The sequence below is a fragment of the Hipposideros armiger genome, unplaced genomic scaffold (assembly GCF_001890085.2).
Source record: "Hipposideros armiger isolate ML-2016 unplaced genomic scaffold, ASM189008v1 scaffold_696, whole genome shotgun sequence".
Classification (NCBI taxonomy): domain Eukaryota; kingdom Metazoa; phylum Chordata; class Mammalia; order Chiroptera; family Hipposideridae; genus Hipposideros; species Hipposideros armiger.
In genome coordinates this window covers 357,102-375,192 of record NW_017732046.1, presented here as the reverse complement: position 1 = coordinate 375,192, position 18,091 = coordinate 357,102, and the positions used below count along the sequence as shown (strand labels likewise).

The following is an 18,091-nucleotide window of genomic DNA, read 5'->3' as shown; positions in this document are numbered from 1 at the left end:
AGTGTGGAGAAAGGGAAAAATTTCCTTTCTCCTCTTCTGGTTCTTTCAGCTGGCCAAATAATCAAATCAACATCCAGCAGAATGACAAGGGAAGATCAAATTTAATCTCATGCACACGGGAACCCCACATGCCTGAGAGAATCAGAGATAGAAAGGGGTGTTGAAACATTCTGAGCTAAGGATGAGCTAATGCACTTTGGGAGTCATTGCAGGATGATAAGAGTAGATGTTTAGTAAATAGAAGTTTGCCCAGCCCTGTAGGTGGGTCAAAAAGGTTATAATTTATTTTTGTTTTTATTAAGTTGAGCCATCCTCCCACCTGTTGGCAGCTCAGCGGCTGCTCAGCTTGGGCTGGGAATCGAACCACTGTTGTTCAGAGCTCAGACTCTTGAGTGAGCTCTTAACCAACTGAGCCACTCGGCCGACCCTTTGTAGCTTCTTTTAGAAGGGTACTAATCCTATTCATGAGGGCTCAACATTTCAATTTTGGAAGGACACAAACATTCAGACCATAGAACGTGGTGTATAACATTGATTTTCATGTTTAACCACCCTTGAATTCCTGAGATAAACCCCAGTTGGTCGTGGTGCCTAATTCTTTTTATATGTTGTTGGATCCAGTTTGCTATTATTTTGTAAAGGATATTTTCATCATTATTAATAAGGAATGTTGGCCTATGGTTTTCTTTTCTTGTGATTTCTGCATTAGGCTAATACTGACCTCACAGAATGAGTTGGAAAGTGCTTTCTCCTATTCTTTGGAAAATTTTGTGAAGGATTGGTGTTAATTCTTCTTTAAACAGTTGGTAGAATGCACCAGTGAAGCCACCTTGTCCTAGGTGTTTCTTTGTGGGACGTTTTTGATTACTAGTTCAATCTCTACTTATTATAGGTGTATGTAGATATTCTGTTTCTTCTTAAGTCAGATTTGGAAGTGCGTGTCTTTCTGGGAATTTTTCATTTTATTAGGTTATCTGATTTGACATTATATATTTTTAACATTAAAATGTTTTATAGACTACTTTTAAAACTTTCTGCTATTTTAGATTGACTTTTCTACAATTATTCCAGATTTAAAAGGTTTTAAAATTATGTAATTATAGTATATGAAAGCTGCCCATTGGGAAACTAGCTTCTAAGAATCACCATTATTTTTATTAATATTTTATATTTTGTCTTTTAGGATTATATACTCATCAAACAGAAACATAAAAAACTATGAAGAGGAAATTCTTAGGAAAAAGATAGAGAGTGGGGTACCACAAACAAACCATGACTTCAGTTTTGGAAAGTATGCTGACAATGATGGAAGACTACCTATAGAGTTCTTAGGTAAAAAATCACCTGACTGTTCTCTTCTGAAGCATGAAATTCCAGATGATATCAGCGATCGGGAGGACAATTTAATTTCTACTGGTGAGGCATTTTATTTGTGGATTTATATAAACTTTTATAGTCATGAAAGTAATTATGTTCTGATACAATTGGAGAAAAACGTACTTCAAAAATCAGCTCTACTGCTCTTTTTATAATAAGTAAATGAAAGTAAATGTAATGAAAGTCAATTTTTATGGGTAAGTGAAAATAATAGTATGGTCAACTCCCAGTTTTCCCAAATATTTAGAGATGGAGTTATTATAAATAAATACACACAAAATTCACAATTCTCCTTTTAAGCTTCCACATGTCATCATCCTAATTTTAATGTATGCCAATAAAAGCTTTAGCAGACTATAGAGTCAGTTCTGTTATAATACAATATATGTATTCCTTAAAAAGCACCACACAACATGAAAATCCCCATTACTTTTTGTCATGACGCAAAAAATTACTAAAAATTTTTTCATGACACATTTTAAAAAGATAGAAACCCAATAAAAATGGTAACATAGTTTTAAACATGTTAAATGGTTAAGAAATACATAAATACCATAATAAATATGGCATGTGGCCTTGAAAAAGACCGTTAGTTTGTTTGTGGAAGTGGTTATTTCAGGGGTTGCAGCTTGTGAGTTATTGTGAATTGGTGGAAGGAGGATTTTAAGGATATAAATATATAGATATAGTAAATACTCTAACAGGAAACTCAAGATCTCTGGATCAGAGAACAAACTGTTTATTACTTACAGAGCATCTTCGTGTCAGTTCCTGCTCCAATTCCCATGAGGCTATGTGGTGAGGGCCTGATGTTACCCTTCACATGCAGTGGGATTACACCGTAGGAGAACACTGAAATTAGATTTTATAGGCTTCTGGAAGATTTGCCAATCCTCCTAAGCAGAGAGAGAGAGACAGACCTTTACTTTGGAAGGTAAATAAATCTTCACTTGTGAGGGGAGGGCAAGGTAGCTTCACTACTCTGGAGTATAAGGAAATGGCTTGGTAGGGGTGGGGAGGAAAGTCTCTGCATCTTTCTGGAGCATCACATTATCTCTAGTTACTGAAGTATGTTTGCTGTTTAATCATCCTTTATCCAAATTTTCCAGTGTTCTGCTCAGAAAGGCCAGATCATACAGAAACATAAATATATTCAGAGAAAATGGTCTCCCAACAGTTGGGTGAAATCCATCTAAAATCAGATGGGAATTTGTAACACCAGATATGGATGGGTCATAACATTTGCAGTGAACTGAGGTATCTGGTGTTTGTTTTAGGCATTTATATGTGTTTTGTACAGTCTTATATGGCTCAGTTCAGCTAGTGCAGTTTTCTGCATTGACCTAGTGTTTCTCTTAGATGAACTTCACCTAAGCAAATGAAAATTTCACATCATGCTTAGATTGTTCCCTAATATATCAATTATGTTGGATCAAACTTATGTTTTTAAAACAAGTGCTATAGCAGAATTGAATGTATATAAAAGTATCAGTTAACTAAAGGATTTTATTATTGATATTTAGTGCAATAACAATAACGAAGTGATTTAAGCTCAGTTAGATTCCTCTTATATTTTATACATTCACCATACCTAATTATGGTAAATGACTGAATGTCTGTTCTAGGCTTGAGATAGATCCATTCATATATTTTATCTCCCTTAGTCTCAGATAACCCTAAGATATAAGTGGTTACAGACTGATTTAATAGATAGGACTCTAAGACTCAGAGAGTATAAGGGACTTTCCTAAGGTCACACAGATAGAGCAGGGGGCAGAGCTGGTATTTGATACCCATTTTTCCTGCCTCTAGTCTAAAGCTCGGCCATGGCCCCACTGTAACCCATTAAAGTGGCCAAACAAGTTGTAAGTTTAAGTGAAAAGAGCTCTTGTACCCCTCAACCCCCTGCCTTTTAACTACTTTCTCCATCACTCCATGGAAAATCCCCATGTTTACCAGTTTAACAAGCACTTGATATTCACATCTTAATCACTTCTTTGCAGTCTTTCATACTGTCAATGCTGCACTCCTTGAAACTCCCTCTGTCTTCTATGACCCTGTATTCTTTAGATTTTCCTTTTTGGCCACTCCTTAGTCTCCTTCACTGGCACATCATCTTTCTGCTGTTTAAATAATTGGTATTCTCCAATTTTTTTGAGCTTCATATCCAACCATTGACTAGATAGATCTGTCTAAATGTACCTTAAATCTCAAAATTTAACCTGTTTCAAACTGACCCAATCACTTGCCTCACCCAACCAGCTCTTTTCTTAAATACTCCATCATTGTGAATTATTTCACTGTCTTTCTACTCATTTATTCTCTTACCCTTCATTCAATTCATGACCATGTCTGTTGATTTATATCCTAAATATTCTTTTTTTGTTTGTTTTGTTTTAAACTTTTTTGGGGAACAGTGTGTTTTTACCGGACCCATCAGCTCCAAGTCAAGTGGTTGTCTTCAGTCTAGTTGTGGCAGGCACAGCTCAGCTCCAAGTCCAGTCGCTGTTTTCAGTCTGTTGGGTTGTTGGAAAAGTCATGACGCATTTTTGCAACGAAAAACAGAAAAAATACGTCATGATTTTTCCGACAGCCCAATAGTTGCAGAGGACTCAGCCCACCATCCCATGCACGAATCGAACCGGCAACCTTGTTGTTAAGAGCACGCACTCTAACCAACTGAACCATCTCGCCACCCACCAGCAGCTCAGCAGCAGCTCAGCTCAAGTCGTTGTCTTCAATCTAGTGGGGAAGGGTGCAGCTCGCTGGCCCATATGGGAATTGAACAGGCAGCCTTGTTGTTCAGAGCATGCACTCTAACCAACTAAGCCACCTGGCCTCCCCTAAATATTCTTAAATACTTTCCTTTTTTATCCTCCTGCCATTTCCTTATTTTAGGACTTGGGTTCTTCCTTGAGAATTTGCATCCCAAGCCTCTCGTTGTGCCACCCTCCATTTAAATCATATAGAACAATGTTTGTTAATTGCAAGTATGATCATGGCACTCCCTTTCTTAGAATTCTTCAGTAGTCTCCCATAGCCTTGATATAAATCTCAAATTCTTTCCTGTAATATAAAGGGAGTTTTCAAACTGGCTCCTGCCTAGAACTCTGCTGCCTCCTGTCTTCACAACCCCCTCGTACCTCTTGAGCTCTTATCTTAATGAATTACTTGGCATTTCCCCCGAAGAACTATATTTTGTCTCCTCTGTGTTTCTGCACTTGCTGTTTGTTCCTACAATGCCATACTGCTCATCACATTATTTAATTGAATATCAACTTTGTGCTAGGTTTGGAGGATTTCAGATTGAACAAAACAGTGTTTCTGTCCTGCAGTCTAGCAGGAGATAGATGGGTTATGTACAAAGTGTGATGAGGACATAAATAGGGCATATGTAACCTGGATTTAGGCTTCTAGAGAAAGCTGTGTGGAGGGAGTGATATCTGAACTGAATCCCAAAAGAAACAGTAGGAATTAACCAGGCTAAAAAGCTTAAGGGAGTGTTCCAGGCAAAAGAAACAACATGCCTGGAGACAGAGAGAGCCAGGTACATAGCATATTTGGAAAACTGGAAGTGGTTTGTTGTGAGAGTGGAGGACAGGAACAGTCACAGTAAGAGATGAGCCTGGAGATATAAGCAGAAGCCAGATTGTGAAGAGCCTTATGTAAAGGATAACCTTATATTTTATTGTACAAACTGGAACCCCTTTTGAGAGAGTAAAAGGTAAAAAATTATTATTGCTGTTGATAATTATTCTGGGGTAACAGGCATCAACTGGGACTTCCCAAACAAACCAAGACATGGTCACCTTACCCATAGATCATTTTAAGGAGTTTGGATGGTACTATTTTGCAGACTTAAAGAACATAAACAGACCAAGTTTAGGGTGGAATGTAATGGTGACTTCAGGTTGAGGAACATTGAGTTTTGGTTTTCTGTGATGTGTTTTTTTCTTCTGGCACCACTCCCGATACCAAATGTGTGTATTTTTTTCCCACCTACCAACCAATTCTCCGACACCAACTGAGTATCCAAAAATTCAATTCTGACACTAGCTATCCAGAGTTTGCACAGGCCCCACATATTAAAGGTGTAGTCCTACAAGACTGCCCCTACTTCAGATGCTAGCCACAAAAAGGCTACTCTAGGAGAGAGAAGAGTTCCTTTTACCCTCTTACATTCTGTGGCTAGCCTAAGAATTAAACTGAAATAAGACAGATAAATGGGAGGGGGGAAAAGTTTTCATTACGTACTTACTTTTGCACTAGGAGTTTTACAGATAGAGACTGGAGGAGGTGGCCAGATGATTGAGGCTGATGTATCATTTTAGGCTAAACAAAAGAAAAAAGTTTTGAGCTACTGAGTAATGGAGGCAAATTCTGGGATGGTAAGGGGAGAAAATGTATGGTAAATAAAGGTTGTCTTGTTATGTAGATGAGTCAACTGATGAAAATAATTTCTTCCTTCTAAGGAGATATGTTTACAAATGTAAATTTCTTTATAAATGTAAATTTTCTTTACAAAAGGGAAAATTTATATTTTAGCACTTAAAGGGAGATAAAGACTTTCCCTACATTTGCTGGTTCTCAATTGTCTTTAGCTCAAAATACTCCTATGCCAAAGTGCTATACGTTTTGGGGTGACATATTATGGTCTACCCACACTTTACTACCCACACTTGTGCCCGACAACTACAAATTTGGGATTTCCCATGACCACTACCCTTGAAGGTTTAATAATTTGCTGGAATGGCCCACAGAACTCAGGAAAACATTTTATTTACATTTATAATATTTGGCTTATTATAGAAGATATACTCAGGAAAAACTAAATGGAAAAGATGCATAGAGTGAGGTATGGGGGTGGGGGAAGGGACAGTATACAGAACAAATATCCATTCTCTCTCAGAGTACACCATCCTGCCAACATGTCAGTGTGTTGATCCACCCAGTAGCTCTCTGACTCTCATTGTTCAAGAGTTTTTATAACTTAATCTCCAGTCTCCTTTCACTCCCTGTGGGTGGAGGAGGTGGAGGCGACAGTGGGACTGAAAGTTTCCACTTTCTAATCACATGTTTGGTCTTTCTGGTGGACCAGTCCCCATCATGAGGCCATCTAGGGGCCCCACCCTGCATCACCTCTTTAGCATAAACTGAGATGTGGTTGAAAGGAGTTTGTTACTGTATTTCACTTCTGGTTTATAAATATATAAGGACACTCCTATAACTTAGGAAATTTCAAGAGTTTTAGAAGCTCTGTTCCAGGAACTAAGGACATAGACCAAATATATGTTTTTATTATACCACACTGTGACATATTCAAGTTCAGTAGGTTATTTGAATACATAAATGGGACTTGAGATACATAAATGGGACTCATCTATCAAATTAACTTGGTTTTCTTTTGAGAAATATATTTTTCCTTTGTGTCAAAAATCAGACTTGATCTTTGAATCATCAAAATGGAGACCATTTCTCATTGGTATCTCCCATTAATTTATGTGCTTTAAGTCTTCTATAGGAGTATCTAGAAATAGTAAGATGTCTCTTCTTCCCTGCCTAATTCTGGTTACAGTTTTATGTTTTCCCTTCAAAAATCTTTGTTATGTAGTATTTGATACATTAATTTATTCAACAGATATGTATTAAGGATCTGCTATGTCTCAGGCACTGTTATAGGTTTAAGAGATACTTCAATGACTACAGTGGACTTCCAGCCCTTTGGAACTTACATTTTAATTAGAAAATGTAAGGTGGGGTGGAGATAGATAATAAACGTAGTAAGAAGTTAAAAAGTGACATCTTATAATAAAAATAAGTCAGAGAAGGTGGAGGTTGGGAGTTGAAGGGATTCAGAACAGGCCTCCCCAAGATGTGCCACTTGGGCATGTGGTTTATTTTGAGCTGAAGGCAAGTGAGACCCTATGGACTCCAGAGAAATTTGTACCTCTCCCTTAAATAATTTAAATTAAATTTAAATAATTAAAACTCTTTTCCATAAGAGTTTTTATCAGAAATCACTGTATGACTTATTCATATGGCAGGGCAAACATCTAATTACTAAATGTCTGTTTTTCTTATCTTCCGTGAGTTACTGTTCTCTCCTCTGCAGCTCCAGACACTTTACCTCATTCCTTAGCTCAGGATGTCATTTTTACTTCATTTTACCTTTCTGTCTCTGAACCTGTCATGTGTATGGGGTCTCTGACTCTCTCATGTATGTGGGGTTCCCATATGTATGTATGTAATAAATTTGGTTATTTTCTCTTGTTAACTTATCACATGTCGATTTAATTATTAGACCAGCCAAAGGAACCTAGAAGGGTAGAGTAAAATTTTTCCTCCCCAACACAGTGCTAGTAATAAGAGTTGCAATTTTAGATGGATGGGTGGTCAGGGTCAGCCTCATTGAAAAGGTGACATTTAGACAAAATTTGAAAGTAGGAAGAAAGTTAGCCAAGTGGATATCTGCGATAAGAATGTTCAAAGCAGAAGAAATGGCAGTGCAAGTATCCTAACATGGGAACATAACCTGCCATTTGAAGGAATGAGAAAAAGTTTAATGTGGAAATAAGCAAAAGAGTAGGCAATGAGGTGAGAGAGGGAATGAATGAGGAGCCAGATGTTGTGGGGCCTGATAAGCCTGTGTAAGCCTTTGGCTTTTACTTTAAAAGAAATGGAGAGAGCCATATGGTTTTGAACTGGGATGGGCCATAATCTGAATTACATTTTAAAAACACGCCTCTGAATGCTTTGTTAAAAATAGGCTGTGGGGGTCAGGAGTGGGAGACCTGTTGGGAAATTCCAGTAGAAGTCCAAATGAGAGGTGATGGTGGTTTGGGCTAGAGTGGTAGCAGTGGAGATGCTGAGTAGTGTTTGGATTCTGGGTCTCTTGGATTCTTGATAGTAGAGCCAGTATTGGCATTCTGGTTTACAAATAAACACATGTGTAAGTTTGGTTAGTGGGAATCTCTCCCCGGCGACCCATCTACTTCACAGATTCTGATGAAAGTTCCAGGACTGCCCGCACTTTGGTACTGGTCGCTGTTTCTCTTTCTATACGCATGTTTTGTATTCACTTCCCACAATCTACATTGTTAATCTTTTGAAGCGGAGAGTTTTTTAAGTATTTATTTTCTGTATCTCTCCATACTGTGTTTATACAAGTAGTACTAAACTCATACTATAAGTGCTCTATAGATCCTGTTGATTTCAGCTGAATTTCTGTTGGTTCACAGATCATTCCAGCCATACATTTAGGAACAGGAAGGAATTAAGTAGTGAAAAACACCAGAATTGGAAAATTTTCTAACTTTCTAAGTCAGATGTTCATGCAGTGGCTTCAATTTTGGTGTATAATTTTGTGATAATATTACCTATATTTAAATATATGTCTGTTTTTAAAGGTATATCTATATTTAAATATAAGTGAAAATATATATTTCAAAGTAGAAAATATAGATGATTTTAAAATGTTTTATTTTTACTTTATCACTTAAATATTCCAGTCACAATTGCTCTCTTTCAGTAGCTAATCAAAATAACTATGTGGAAAAATCTTTTGTTAATGTTAGAATATTAATATTTTAGGTATTTATAATATTAAAGAAACTATTTTTTAGTCTTGTTTTTCTCTTTTAAAGATATTTATGACTTGGAACCTGCATCTGAATTAGGAGAAGATTTATTGAAACTTTACGTGAAACATTGTTACCCAGATATTGATATTTATGTTGATGGAAAGAATTTTAAAGCTCACAGGTAAATAGGCATGTGATTGATTTGGTGTCTTGCTTGTGACAGTAAAGTGTAAAAGGGTGGCTGTCTTTTTCTGACACAGTGGCTTTCAAGCTCTGATTCACATGGTGATGCCTCGGGGTCCCTGACAGGGAACAGGGTGGCCATCAGGCAGGTACACACATGCACACATCCCTACTCAGGCACGTGTACATACTTCAGCCAGAGCAGATCTATGCTTTGCATTGGGCATGAACTACGATTTCATTAGAAGAAAATATTCTGTTGCCTAAAATAGGTTTGAAAGCCAGTGTCACAGAAAATGTAATTAAATGCAGTTTTTATAGTATTGAAAAATGTTTATTTCTACATGAATGGCATGTATTTTCTCTGAATGCATTTTGGCTCAAAGTCATTGATTCAAAATGGGTGATTCTCATGAATAGCATTGATTAGGAGGTTTAATATTTCAGTGCACTTTTAAAAAATCATTATTCTGCTTTACAATTGGGTTACTTAGCCATTCCAGGCTTTTAGATTTCAAATTAAAGCCTGCTGCCTGTTTTGGTCAGGCTCTTTTTTGCAAGTAACTAAAATCTGCTTAAAAGAAGAAAAAATTTTAATAAGAAATACAGATTTTCTGTTGGAATTCAAGGGAAAGAAGTACAGCTGGGTTTCACAATGGACTAGAATTGGATCCAGAAAACTGCGGAACCCAGATAGTTCTCCTTCCCTCTGTGTTTCAAATGGAATGTTGATAAGTTACTCTGGTTTCCTGAAAAGGAAGACCCAGATATTTGCAAGCAGTCTTCCAGGTCCATAGGTTCACAGCCTTAAAAATATTAGCAGTGCGGTTTGGATTTCAGGAATCCACCAAGCCAAATAGTAGTGGCGTTTGTGCTTTCAGAATTCATTCTGGTTTTGCCAGTTAATTGACAGCAGTATATTGCTAAACTCTAGGATTGCCAGTTTCAATCAGAGTATTTACCATTCAGAATTTGAACTTTTCTCTCTGGGAATATATATTTTTAATTATGTGTATACACACATACACATTTTCCTAATTTTTATAAAATCTGTATTATGTATAAGAAAATACAGCGTGTAATACAGATTTATCAATATATTTTCCATACCATGGATGTATATTATATGTTTCCCAATTCATTTTCTCTGTGTGTGTGTGTGTGTGTGTGTGTGTGTGTGTGTGTGTGTGTGTGTTGGGAGGGAGAGGGCAGTACAATTTTTTTTTAATTAATTAAATTTTATTTTGTGTCCAGGTTTTCCTTGAAACCATATGGGCATCCTACCAAAGTTCTACTTATAGAGCCCTAAGGCTATTGTTGTGATACAGGGAAAGCAAGACCCTATGACCATTTGCAATATATCCTCAAATAGTGTCTGTGTTTGGCCTCCCTCTGTGTGCTGCCTGACAATGGACTGTGTTTTAGGAACTGGATCTAGAATATTAGGTTGGTATTCCAGGACATCTCTTGCTCATATTTCTGGTTTATTTTGTCCACCTAGCAACAAAAAATAAACTTATAATAACTAGAAAGGCAATTTACTGAGGATATGTTTCAAGAAGATCTGGCTTAAGTTTTCCTACTTTGTTGTTAGTGTCCTGATGTGAGTTACAATGGCAGATTCTAATCCCAAGATTACCTTCCTAGTCCAAACTTGAACATCTCTGTTTAGTACATATGAACTTTATTATTCAGTTCGAGGAATATTGTGTCATTAGTTCTGAAAACACATATTGATGTAATGTAGCCTAAAGCCCAACACCAGAAATTTCTGAATTATTTCTTGTTCTAAATGATCAATGTCAGCATATATCCTAATAGTGTGGCTAAAAATCTATTTGTAATATGGCTGCTTTAATTTTTAAATTATATGTACTCATGTATTGAAAGATCAAGTACTCACAACAACCAGGATTTATGAACAGAATTACCTTCAGTTTAGGTCTCAAATTTTAGAATAGTTTAGTTTGCTAGTTTAATATGTCCAAATTGGTATGGTAATGAGGTAGTTTCTTCTTTGACTGTCTCCCTCTCATGCTCAAGTTCCTTACTCAACATCCCAGTTCTTCCAAGATTCTCTCCAGTTGCTAGTTGCTCACTCCATTCTTCATCTTGGTCCCCAGCCCAATGCCTGGAGCCCTTTGTATGCTGCAAGACAGTCTGATACCAGTCACTTGCTTGTGGTGGCAAAATTAAGCCAAAGAAGTCATTTATAACAGAGTAGTTAAGAGTGTGTGAACTGTGTGTGGACCCTGTCTGCCTGGGTTGGAATTCTAGCTCCATCATCTTTGAGCTGTGTGAATTTGGGCAAGACATTTAACCATTCTGCATCAGTGTCCTTATGAAACACGGGGAATCACAGGGTGATTGTGAGGACTAAATCACTTATTACATTTAAAGTATTTTGAACAGTACCTGGCACATAGTAAGTACTACATAAGTGTTTGCCATTATCATCCAGGTGATAGGCCTTTGATACAAGCTTTTGTATAGATGGTACAACAGCCTGTGTGCCCTTTACTTATGTGGGGCAAGCCGAGAAATGTGGTTTGAATCACTTGCATTTTCCTCCAATCCAAGGAGGAATGGGATAGCATTATGCCTCCAGGGAAAGTCACATTTATTACTCTTTTTTCATCTACACAGACTTTTCCCTCTCAGAAGCACACTTCTCCACCCCTTCCCACATCTTTGTCCATGTTTATCTCCAACACTTCTGCTCAAAGGGGAAATGAAGAGAGCTCTTTTTATCTGGAGAGAGGGAGGCTATAATGAAAGGAGGACCAATTAGAGTTCATTGATCCCATTTGTTAGTTATGTTACTACTTTTCTGAGTATTGCTTCCTGGGACACTACTACACATTATCTCTTGTTGTGGACTTTGTAACAGTACTATCTGCCTGAATTGCTCTCAATCACCAGATGAAAATCACCTGGATATTGTACATTTCTCCCTGCTTGTATTTCTTCCTGTCATCTGCAGCCTACCCCTTAGTATCTATCTGCCTGACCCACTCTATTGCTGATCTCCCATTTTATAGTGTTATTTATCATTTTAGTGTTTTCTGAGAGAAATGGAACGTTACATTGTAAGGATGATTTATTTATTGCATTTCTATGTTCCACAGTTAAGATTCTCTTGTGCTGCTTTATTGAAAAAGCAGAGCAGTGATTCCTAATTTTAGCTTTGCAACATTCCTGATCTGGTATCCCTTCTAAAATACCTTTCTTTTCAGTACCTGTTATTATACCATTAGGTATTCATTCATTGAGCTAAAACATTGTCAAATCTCTCTTAAAATCTAGATTTCTTTGAATATTTACTAAATCAGCACTGAGTCAGAAGGTCAATCTTCTAGTCTGGGCTCTACCACTAATTAGCTATATATATTTTTGGTTAATCAGCTGAAAGCTTTTTCAAAAGCATATAGTTTAATAATTCAGAAGTCAGCCTTTCTGATTCCACCATTTATGAAATGGTTGGGAAGCTACTTAATCTCTCTAAGTCTGAATTTTTTTAATCTATAAAAGGAATAACAGTAGTAATTAGAGCATAGAATAGCTGTGAGGATTGAATCAGATAATGCACACAAACACTTAGCACAATACCTGGCACATTGTAAGCTTTCAGTAAATGTTAGTTGCTATAAATATGTATTAGATATCTGGAAGGGAGGCACATTATTGCCTACCCTACCATATCTTATAGTGTGGCTTGGCAAACTATGGCTCAAATCTAATCAATGGTCCCTTTTTATATAAAACATCAAAAAACAGGATATGCAACAGAAACCTATATTTTTGTCTGATATTTACTGTCTGTCCCTTTATAGAAAAAGTTTGCTCTTCCTTATCTTACTAGGTTTGCCAAGAAACTTTAATGAAATAATTATAATAAAATTCTAAATTACCATGCAATAAAGTGAGTTACTGACATCTTAATACTAATTACTTTATTAGTGATAAGTGGTCAACGCTGTCCACTTGAGAGATTTAAAGTAATGATAAATTAGATACAGGAACAATAGAGGGAAAAAAGTTGACATTTCTTGGTACCATAGGTTTTTGAGGGCCGTTGCAATGGAGAACCAAAGCAAAAGGAAGGGAAACAAATTACCTATAGTGGAAGCTTCTTAACTGAACTTGACTAAACCTACTCTTTAGATATTCTCTACAGAATATGCTAACATTTTAGGCAGAATCCTCAAGGCTTAGGAGGCCATTCTCTAGTATACCTATACATTTCCATTCCTATTTTGGGGTTTGTGTCTTTCAAGAGTCACTTGAGTTTGTTACTAAACCTTTCTAATGTCATTTGAATTTATTATTTTGATGGCATAACTTAATGAAATATAAACCAATGATATATGAAGTGTGGAAAGAAAGAGTTACTATTCCAGTGAAAACTGAAGTAAACGTTTTGGAAAGATATAATAAAGGAGAGGCACTTTAAAAATTGCTATTAAATTCAGTATAGATGAAACAATATAAAAGTTTGAGAGGAAGTTATAAAAATCTAAAATGATTCTATACTTCAGATTGCTTCCCAAAAGTTTTAATTTTTTCTTCACCTTAGAGTAGTTAGAACTAAAAATCATAGACAGCATATATGGATATAGTTTTTGCAAGAAATATGAGGCTCCAATCAATGAACCTATGTTAAAAAAAAGAAAGATTGACCTTATGATGAAAGACTTGTGACTAAATGCATATTTATTTTTAAGTTAGAATAAAATGATTGTGATATACACAAGTTATTTTAAAATTTTTTTCCTGATTTTTTTTGACTAACCAAGTAACTAATTGTGTTATGTAATAGGGCATCCAGCACACTTTACAAATAACTTTTTTAACTTAGAAAAGGCTAATCCTTTGAAAGCTGTAGTCAATGGATGTCAAAATGGATGTCTCAAGAGAAAGCTAATTTTCGTTTTTTAAAGTTTATTTTCTCTAAAATATTTGTGAAGAAGTAGAGTGTGTAATAGTGACAGCTCCAAGAAGGATTCACTACTCTGGATTTATCCCTTATTATGTGGATTAAAAGGGAAAAAATTTTTTTGGAGCAAGAGTATTTTAAAAATTGGTCCTAGTAAAAAATTCCGTCTTTAGAACTTTTCTAATTCAGGCCATTATTCTGCCTGGAGTAGTGAATCTAGTTCAGTTAACATCAGGAAGTACTGAATAGCAATGCACTAAAGCAAGAGCAAGGGGGAAATTAGGGCATCGCAACAGAGCCAAAAGCAGCCTTGTCAGTTGAGATTAAATTTAATCAAAAGGAGAAAATAGTTTTTGGCATGTTGGAAAATGAAAAATCTGGCAAAGATTTTTAATAGACCATGCCATCTACAACATTATTTTTTAAACTGAGGTTTGTATCCTAATTAAATAGGAATGTTTCCTAAGTTTCTGCCTTAAGTTCAGGGTATCTGTTTAAGCCTCAGATGCTTTTATTCTTACTTGGATGGAAATAGCTAGCATGCTGTGTTAGTTCAAGTCTTCTGGGAAGTAGACACAAAGATGGGGTTAGACCTGCAAGAAGTTTATTAGGGTAAATGCCTGTGAAAGAACATGGAAAGAAATCCAGAGATGAGTGGGAGAGCTGTTAAACTGCAGTGTTGATTTGACCTGGAGTGAAGGAGAAAGGAAAGGAAGGAAGCTTGGGCAGAAGCATCTTAGACTGCAGTGCGGTTCTGAAGAAACTTCGACAGGCTGTTGGAAAGTTCCCAAGCCAAAGTCACCCATCAGAATGGGCCCTGTCTCCCAGGAATAGGCCTGCTTTAGTATCCCTGATGTGTTCAGTCACTAGCAGGGAACAGCCAGTGAGAAGGTGGCCTTGGGACCAATGCAGTATAGATTTAAAAGTGATATTGCTAGGGCTATAGGTCAGTTATACAGATAAAGATCAGAGAGAGGCATCCTTGTGACTTGCCACACATGTAAATCATGATATGCTATATACTTATACATGTAAATCATGATATGCTATGTACTTATATATCTTTACCAAGTGGCATAGTAAATAGATGGAAGGATAGAATTCTAATAGTAGTCTTAATTAAGAATTGTTTAGTGAGTAGTTATTATATGCCAGGTACTATGTTTTGTGCTGAGATTGATATAGAAATAAAGAATAAAGTACAGAGGATCGAATCGATTGTATATATTAAAATTCAGCATAATCAGTGTATTAGAAAAGTCAGCCATAGACAAAGTTCTGCCAGGATAGCCCCTAAACTAACAGTGGTTGTTTGTATAGAGTGGAATTAAAGTAAACAAGGAGAGGACTTAAAATGTTCACTTTTAAGATTGTGTATTGGAGTCTATTACAAGTATAAATTATTTTTATAATTTGAAAATGTTTTTAAAAGTTTTAGCTTTCCATGCTTGAGGAAAGAATAGTAGACTGCTTAGTATTTTTGATCTGTTTATATAGGCTTAATCATACTCTAAGATTACTATCTTTGTCCTCTTTTATAGAAAAATAAAAATTCCATAGCAAATTTAGTGAATTAAATATTTCACTTGATATTAGATTCTATTACTTTTTCTCTTCCTTCTGTTTACTTCAAGTGTGATTTATGCTGCTTTTTATATAATCTCTTAAAATGGAATCTTAGGTCATTGATTTGAAACCATTCCCTTTTCTAAGATAAGCATTTAAAAGCTAAAAATTTACCTCTAGGTACTGCTTTAACTACATTTCATAAATTTTGGTATATTGTATTTTTATTTTTATTAGAGTAAATGTATTTTCTAATTTTCCTTTTGATTTCTTCTTTAACCCATAGATAGTTTAGATGTGTGCTTAACTTCCAAAGATTTGAGAAATTTCCAGATATTTCTCCATAATTGATTTCTGGTGTAATTCCATTGTGGTTAGAGAACATATTCTATATTAGTTCATTTAAATTTATTGAGACTTGTTTTGTGGCTCAGAACATGATCTGTCGTAGTGAATGTTCCCTATGTACTTGAAAAGAATGTGTTTTGGCATACTGGGATGGCGTGTTCTATAAATGTCACATTGGTTGATAGTTTTGATGAAGCCTTCCATACCCTTAACTGATTTTTTTGTCTACTTGTTCTGTTCATTACTGAGAAGAATGTTGAAGTCTCTTAAGTATAATTGTGAATTTTTCTGTTTCTCCCTTCAGTTCTATCAGCTTTTGCTTCATGTATTTTGAAGATTTCTTATTTGGTACACATACATTTAGGATTATTATTTTCTCTTGATAATTAACCATTTTTATATTATGAAATATCACTCTTTACCCCAAGTAATGTTACTTGTTGTGAAGTCTGTTGTCTGATGTTAATAGAGCCACTCCAGCTTTCCTGTTTCATTTTCTTTTAATTGAGGTATAAAATTGATGTATAACATGATATTAGTTTCAGGTGTAAAACACAATGATTTGATATTTGTATATATTGCAAAATGATCACCACAATAAGTCTAGTAATCATCCCACTCCAGCTTTTTTATGGTTAGTGTTTATATGTTGTATCTTTTTTCATCTTTTACTTTTAACTTCTCTTTATTTTTTCTTTGTTCTCTTTGTTTTTTTTTCTCTTTTCCTTCCCTTTTTTGTATTAACTGAGTTAATTTTTTTTTCTTAAATTTCAGTTTGTTTTCACTATTGGCATATTAGCTATATATATATTGTGTGTGTGTGTGTGTGTGTGTGTGTGTGTGTGTGTGTGTCTTGCACGCATGTGTGTGATTTTTGGGGGTTTTTTAGTGGTTACTCTAGGATTTACAATGTGCATTGTTTCTGATTTTATTTATTTGGGTCCTGTATTTTTTTTGATGGGTCTGGTTAAAGGTTTATCAATTTTGTTTATCTTTTCAAAGAACCAACTTTTGGTTTCATTGATCTTTTGTATTGTTTTTTTTAGACTCTATTTCATTTATTTCCACTCTCATCTTTATTATTTCCTTCCTTCTATTCACTTTGGGCTTTGTTCCTTTTTTCTAGTTCTTTGAGGTGTAAAGTTAGATTGTTTATTTGAGATTTTTCTTGTTTCTTCAAGTAGGCCTGTGTTGCTATGAATTTCCCTCTTAGAATTGTTTTGGCTGTGTCCCATAAATTTGGGGTCATGTGTTTTCATTATCATTTGTCTCAAGGTATTTTTTATTTCTTCTTTAATCTCATTGTTAACCCATTCTTTGTTTAGTAGCGTGTTGTTTAGCCTCCATGTGTTTGTATGTTTTTCAGTTTTCTTCTTGTAATTTTTAGTTTAATACCATTGTGATTGGAGAAGATGTTTGATATGATTTTAATCTTAAATTTATTGAGACTTGTTTTGTGGCCTAATATGTGATCTATCCTAGAAAATGTTCCATGTGCACTTTAAAAGAGTGTTTATTCTGCTGCTTTGGATAAAATATTCTAAAAATATCAATTAAATCCATCTGGTCTAATGTGTCATTTAAGGCCAGTGTTTTCTTGTTAATATTTTTGTCTGGATAATCTATCCATTGGTGTCAATGGAGTTTAAAGTCCTCTTCTATGATGTATTACTGTCAATCTCTCCCGTTATGCCCATCAATATTTGCGTTATGTATTTAGGTTGCTCCTATGTTGGGTGTGTAAATGTTTACAAGGGTTATGTCCTCTTGTTGGATTGGTCCCTTTATAATTATGTAATGTCTTTCTTTGTCTCTTGTTATAGTCTATGTTTTTTTTAATTTTTTTTATTTTTTTATTGTTAGTTTCAGGTGTACAGAACAATGCAATACTTACCCTTTTCACCCTCACAAAGTAACAACCCCCCTCCCCCCATCCACTGCCCTCCCACCCCCGATATCATGCTTATCTATTACAATTCCATTGAATCCGTTCCCACACTCTACTCTGTGTCCCGAGGTTATATGTATATATAATTATAGTTGACATACAGTATTATTCAACATCAGTTTCAGAAATACAATGCGGTGGTCAGGCCTCTAC

The 18,091-nt window shown here is 35.6% G+C and overlaps 1 protein-coding gene across 4 annotated transcripts in view; it reads left to right on the top strand.

Moving 5' to 3' along the window:
• Positions 1-18,091, top strand: part of BTBD8 (BTB domain containing 8) — a 77,915-nt gene that overhangs the window by 7,457 nt on the left and 52,367 nt on the right. For 2 of the 4 annotated variants that reach the window (XM_019626993.1, XM_019626996.1), the window contains exons 3-4: positions 1,184-1,416; positions 9,021-9,138. In XM_019626993.1, the coding sequence (XP_019482538.1) occupies positions 1,184-1,416; positions 9,021-9,138 (351 nt within the window). Of the gene's footprint in view, positions 1-1,183; positions 1,417-9,020; positions 9,139-10,570; positions 10,587-18,091 lie in introns of those variants that run through there. The other 2 variants (XM_019626994.1, XM_019626995.1) reach the window with 2 other exon arrangements.